Source organism: Schistocerca gregaria, chromosome 9, assembly GCF_023897955.1.
Source record: "Schistocerca gregaria isolate iqSchGreg1 chromosome 9, iqSchGreg1.2, whole genome shotgun sequence".
Lineage (NCBI taxonomy): Eukaryota > Metazoa > Arthropoda > Insecta > Orthoptera > Acrididae > Schistocerca > Schistocerca gregaria.
The window spans coordinates 145,461,263-145,467,262 of NC_064928.1; the positions used below are offsets into that span (position 1 = coordinate 145,461,263).

The window sequence follows — 6,000 nt, forward strand, 5'->3', positions numbered from 1 at the left end:
CAGCCACAGATATACACTATTAAGCCTAGTTTACACGACGACACTAGATTGCAGGCAACTGCGCTGCCGGCCACTGCCCAAGCGCGCCGCGCGTTTGCGCAACTCGCCAAATGGCTCTGAGCACTATGGGACTTAACTTCTGAGGTCATCAGTCCCCTAGAACTTAGAACTACTTAAACCTAACTAACCCAAGGACATCACACACATCCATGGCCGAGGCAGAATTCGAATCTGTGACCGTAGCGGTCTCGCGGTTCCCGACTGTAGCGCCTAGAACCGCTCGGCCACTCCGGTCGGCTCGCAACTCGTCGGTGAAACTAAACACTTTCGGCGTATTCCAACTTTGGCGACACTAGTTGCATGAGTTTTAAGGTTATGTGTCGTCTTAGAATGTGGACAAACTGAAATATGAAGTGGTGAACGGAGAATAATGTTCGCTTTTTGTATATATATGCCTTGCATTGGTGTTTGTGGGATTTCAGTGATGCTGATTACAAAAATAAGCAACATATTGCTGCAGCTGAGACTGTCATTTGCGGTCAGAACATAGATAGTTTTACAATATCTGAGCTGCAGGGCAAATTTTATTAATTAGGAGCACATATATAACTGAATTAAGAGAAATACAATCAAATGTAATTCTAGCTGTAGAAATGCTCTTGTCTGCGAGACTAAAATCACATCGTTCGAGTTGGCCGACTTTTTTTGTTTTTTTTTTTTGTTTTTTTTATGGAATGTTGTTGACAGGAGGGAAGGGTACGCAAATTACATTCTTTATTCAATATTCATCTATTTAAAACTTCGCATTAGTGCTCCCCATTCACATATGTTTGAATTTTGAAACATTGCCATCTTCAAGAGAGTAGATTGCAAACCATTCTCTTCTTAAATGCAGCCTGCTTCGAATATTTATTGCTGTTAACGTTAATAATTATTACTGTTAATAATTATTGGTGTCATCACCAACTGAAACTGCATCTTATAACATGCCTAGTGTTCCCAATTGCAATGCATAGAATGTGATATGTAATTTCAGTTCTGGCGACTGTGCTTCGTGCATTACAATATCTTTATTCCTTATCGCGTAATTAACTCTATCTATAAGAAACATTAACAGTTCTGGTGACATTCTAAGACAATTAAATGTATTTGTCGGGTCTTCCATTTCAAATTATTTCAGCAAGGGTGCTGAGCAACCGAGCTGACGTCTTTTCTTCATCCAGTCACGAATCGAAACACGTTTCTTATTTTTATCTTATGCAGCGATTCCACACAACAAGCTTTAACTCCATCACAACTCGTGCGCCGTGCAGCTGCCAAAGCTTTCATTCTAGACACGACTCACGAACCCACAGAACGACGAAACTGAAGTATATACTGGTTTCCCCGTGTCTACAGTCAAATATGAAACTATTTGCGTGCAACTCATTCCACGCAACGAGTGGCGCAACCCAATGTCGTCGTGTAAACTAGGCTTTAAACTGGCAAGGACTGAAGCCTGACGTTTTGTGAGGAAAGAGGGCGGTGTCAGTAACTTTTCATGTGGTACTACTACATTTTATGAAACCACATGGCGTTGTAACCTCTACGAGACCGTCTAATCATGTTGTGCAGTTGAGAAAATTTTTGCTTACTAGTTAATGTTAACATGCACATCGTAGAAACGTGTTGTAAGAAGAATATCAAGTTACATATAAACACCTTTAAAGCAGATAATAGTTTTCGTAAGAAGTCATATGAATATATACGCTTGTTATCGACGACAAATAGCACATTCTACATATAGGAGCACTTTAATAACGTGTATATCATTCGGAGGAAAGCCAAAGCTGACAAAAACTGGTTAAAAACACTCCATTAAGCTGCGTTTGTTAATACTGGTCTTATGAAAGCTCTTAAAATACATATAAACTATTTAATGACTGCCGGTATTTCGGATAAGGCAAACTGTAACGTAATGATTTAAGTTTACATACAGCACAAAACCAAAAGTGCTTAAGATGTTCCTGGTTATTCTTGCATTGTGACATGTTCCTTTCCTGGTGTCTTTACGAGAAATAACAACCAAACACGACGCATCTAGTAACCATTGCCGGCCTTTGTGGCTGAACGGTTGTAGGCGCTTCAGTCTGGAACCGCGCGAGCGCTATGGTCGCAGGGTCGAATCCTGCCTCGGGCATGGATGTGTGTGATGTCCTAAAGTTAGTTAGGTTTAAGTAGTTCTAAGTTGTAGAGAACTGATGACCTCAGATGTTAAGTCCCACAGTGCTCAGAGCTATTTGAACTATTTTTATTTACCATTTTGTCAAAACTCTGAAGGTGAGTTAGTTATATCAATTTATCAACATTTCTTACCACTGTTTTATCACTGAGTAAGCAGCTATTTACACGTCATTTGCCTTCGCCGCCATATTGCCATTCCAAAGTGCTGTCCTCAGTGATACTGTGTACGGTATTGCCCACGAAGATAAAAAAAAAAAGAGGGGAGCACACATTACGTCACAAACTTGAAACCGAAGTTCACCATGTTAACTAGCCCAAACATTAGGTTCACCACATTCATACCCGCATAGTTCACCGCGGTGAAACTTCTCCGTGACGTCACTCTGACCGCGTCATATTACTAGAGCAAACGCACTCAAGAACAGAAAAATGTGCGGAACTGCCTTCCTCCAATATGTTATTCATGTTAAGTTCTACAATTTTTAGTATTTAAAACAGTTGGTTGGCGCACACGGCAGAAATAATGAACAAGAGGCACTCGTAAACAGTTTTCTGCTAATGTTTGGGCTACTTAAGATAGCAGCAGCACTGCCCACTCTGGCCTCAAAACAACATGCACCGGAAGTTTGTAGTCCCACCTCCCATCTTTATTCACCTGCACGGTATTGCCAGTAGTAATGTATGTCTGTGCGTCCAACGAAGCACGGATGATCTTTGCCGTCTCTGAACGAATACCTGCCTGGTTGGATACAGTACGGAATTTTTTACACTCATGCTGGTAAATTAAGGATAATACTGATACATGGTGAAGCAACGCTCTGGTGGGCGGCTTGCGTGTTTAAATCACCTAGGGGTATGAACATGCGGTGCATTTGACCTGCAGTCGTCGCACGGTGGCGCTGACAACAGTCCAGAACGCATCTGTGGCCGAGTGGTTCTAGGCGCTTGAGTCCGGAACCGCGCTGCTGCTACGGGCGAAGGTCCGAATCCTGCCTGGTGCATGGATGTGTGTGATGTCCTTAGGTTAGTTGTGGTTAAGTAGTTCTAAGTCTAGGGTGCTGATGACCTCCGATGTTCAGTTCCATAGTGCTTAGAGCCATTTGAACCATTTTGCACCAGTCCACATATGCAGAGGTGTGTTGGTGCATGTTAGAGTACAGTGCAGCGAGTAAGTGTGAAGACGTTCTCAGACGTGTTAATGGTGACTGTGTGTGGAAAATGGGTCAAAGAACAGATATTGATGACGTTATGGGGGGTGGAATACTAGGGCGACTGGAGGGCTGGTCAAACACAGCAGGTCTTAGCTCGGGCCCTCCGTGTGTCACAAAGTGTGATCTCAAGATGATGGCAATGATTCCAGCAGACTGAAAACGTGTCCAGGCACAACAGTACGGGACGTCCACAGTGTACAACACCACAAGAAGACCGATATTTCACCATCAGTGCCCGCAGACGGCCACGGAGTATTGCAGGTAGCCTTGCTCGGGACCTCACCGCAGCCACTGGAACAGTTGTCTCGAAACACACAGTCTACAGACGACTGAACAGACATGGTTTATTCGCCCAGAGACCTGCAAGGTGCATTGCACTGACCTCTGGTCACGGAAGAGCCCGTAAAGCCTGGTGTCGAGAACACAGTACATGGTAATTGAAACAGTGGTCCTGGTTATGCTCACGATCGAGTCCAGGTATAGTCTGAATAGTGATTCTCGCCGGCTTTTCATCTGGCGTGAACCAGGAACCAGATACCAACCCCTTAATGTCCTTGAAAGGGACTTGTATGGAGGTCGTGGTTTGATGGTGCCGGGTAGGATTATGGTTGGTGCACGTACACCCCTGCATGTCTTTGACAGAGGAACTGTAACAGGTCAGGTGTATCGGGACGTCATTTTGCACCAGTATGTCCGCCTTTTCCTCCTGATGGATGATAATGCTCGGCCCCACCGAGCTGCCGTCGTGGAGGAGTACCTTGAAACAGAAATCATGGGAATGGAGTGGCCTGCCTTTTCTTCAGACCTAAACCCCATTGAGCACGTCTGGGATTCTCTCGGTCACGTATCGCTGCACGTCTTCAAACCACTAAGACACTTGAGGAGCTCCGACAGGCACTGGTGCAAGAATGGGAGGCTATCATAAGCACCACCTGGTCCAGCGTATGCCAACCTGTTGTGCGGCCTGAGTACGTGTGCATGATGATCATATCCCATATTGATGTCGGGGTACATGCGCAGGAAACTGTGGTGTTTTGTAGCACATGTGTTTCGGGACGGTTTCCTCAACTTATCACCAATACCGTGGACTTACATATCTGTGTCGTGTGTGTTCCCTATGTGGCTATGCTATTAGCGCCAGTTTTATGTAGTGCCACGTCGTGTGGCACCACATTCTGCAATTATTTATGAGTGTAGATCATATGCATTAACGTAGACTTAAGCTTCAATGAAATGATAAATATCACATCCTTTTCCTTGACTTACCTTGCTTCTTGATTGATACGATGAAATTATACCGCGAAGAAACGAAAACGATAAAAATAATTTTGATCAGTCACAAGCTGGAGCTGTGGCCACACGAGGTCCTGGATGCTCATCATAACTTTCGTTATACTGCCTGCTGTTTGTCGGCAGGACTTGTCTTCGGTGGTGGGCAAAGTGGCCGCCCACCTGGGGAGACCTGTGCTGGAGGACCAGCTGCCGGCGCTGCTGGAGCACCTCAGCTTCCAGAAGATGCGCTCCAACAAGGCCGTCAACTTCGAGGAGACGGTGGAGAACGCCCGCCAGGACCTGGGCCTCCGACCCGCGGCTTCCGAGGGCCTCAAGTTCATGCGTAGCGGCGCCGTTGGCGACGGCCAGCAGCGACTCTCCGAAGAAGTTCGCCGCAAGGTCGACGCCTGGACGGACGCCTGCCTCGCCGGGTCCGGCTTCGACGGGCCCCGATGAGAGCCTGCGGTCGGTTCCAGCGCTGTTCCCTCGCACCACGCGCTGACCATATTCCCGTGCTGAAGACACTTCGACACAAACAAAACTTCGGACAAATCCAAAGGAAAGACAGCATTGTACAGTAAAATACATGACATTGCATTTCAGTGAGCTAAATAAAATCTTCTGTGGTTTAAGGTCCACTTCTACAACATTCTTCTCCCCTATTATATTTTAAGAAACAACCACCTAATTCTGCATGGCTAAATATATGTAGTGTGTGTGTGTGTGTGTGTGTGTGTGTGTGTGGTTTGAGGTTTTCTGGCGCTAAACAGCGTGCTCATCAGCGCCCAAACGCATAGAAACAGGAACACATGCGGTGAAGGGAAGAAGGCGAACAGGGAGAACGGCTAAAAGACGCAGGCCTGACGCAGTTCCAAATCCCCAAATATAGAGGCAAAACAAGAGGAGAAGAAACGCACTAAAAAAGGAAAGGAAAAGAAAACAGAAATCGAAGTGAAACAAGTAGGTAATCGTGACTGACGGACCTCTTACCTAAAACCTGGGTGAGCCAGTCACCCAGCAGCACATTAAAATCCTCTCCCTAAAATCCGAGGCAACAAATTGGACAGGACACAAAACCGCAAGACCTTAACCACAGTCGTTGCGTCGCCTTGCAAAATAGAGGGCAAATCCGGTGGCAAGGAAACCACCGCCCTGTGGTCAGAGAATAAATGACAGTCAAGTAAAATGTGGCGGACAGTAATCTGGACGCCGCAAGCACTGCAGACTGGGGGGTCCTCCCGCCGGAGTAAAAAACCATGCGTTAAGGGACTGTGACCGATGCGGAGGCGACTGA

General features: G+C 45.9%; 1 protein-coding gene across 1 annotated transcript in view; it reads left to right on the plus strand.

Annotated features, from left to right (window-relative positions):
- Positions 1-5,342, plus strand: part of LOC126291823 (luciferin sulfotransferase-like) — a 74,793-nt gene extending 69,451 nt beyond the window's left edge. Inside the window, exon 7 of the mRNA XM_049985524.1 lies at positions 4,851-5,342. Coding sequence (XP_049841481.1) covers positions 4,851-5,162 — 312 coding nt within the window. The 3' untranslated portion in view covers positions 5,163-5,342. The remainder of the gene's footprint in view (positions 1-4,850) is intronic.
- Positions 5,343-6,000: the final 658 nt, after the last annotated feature.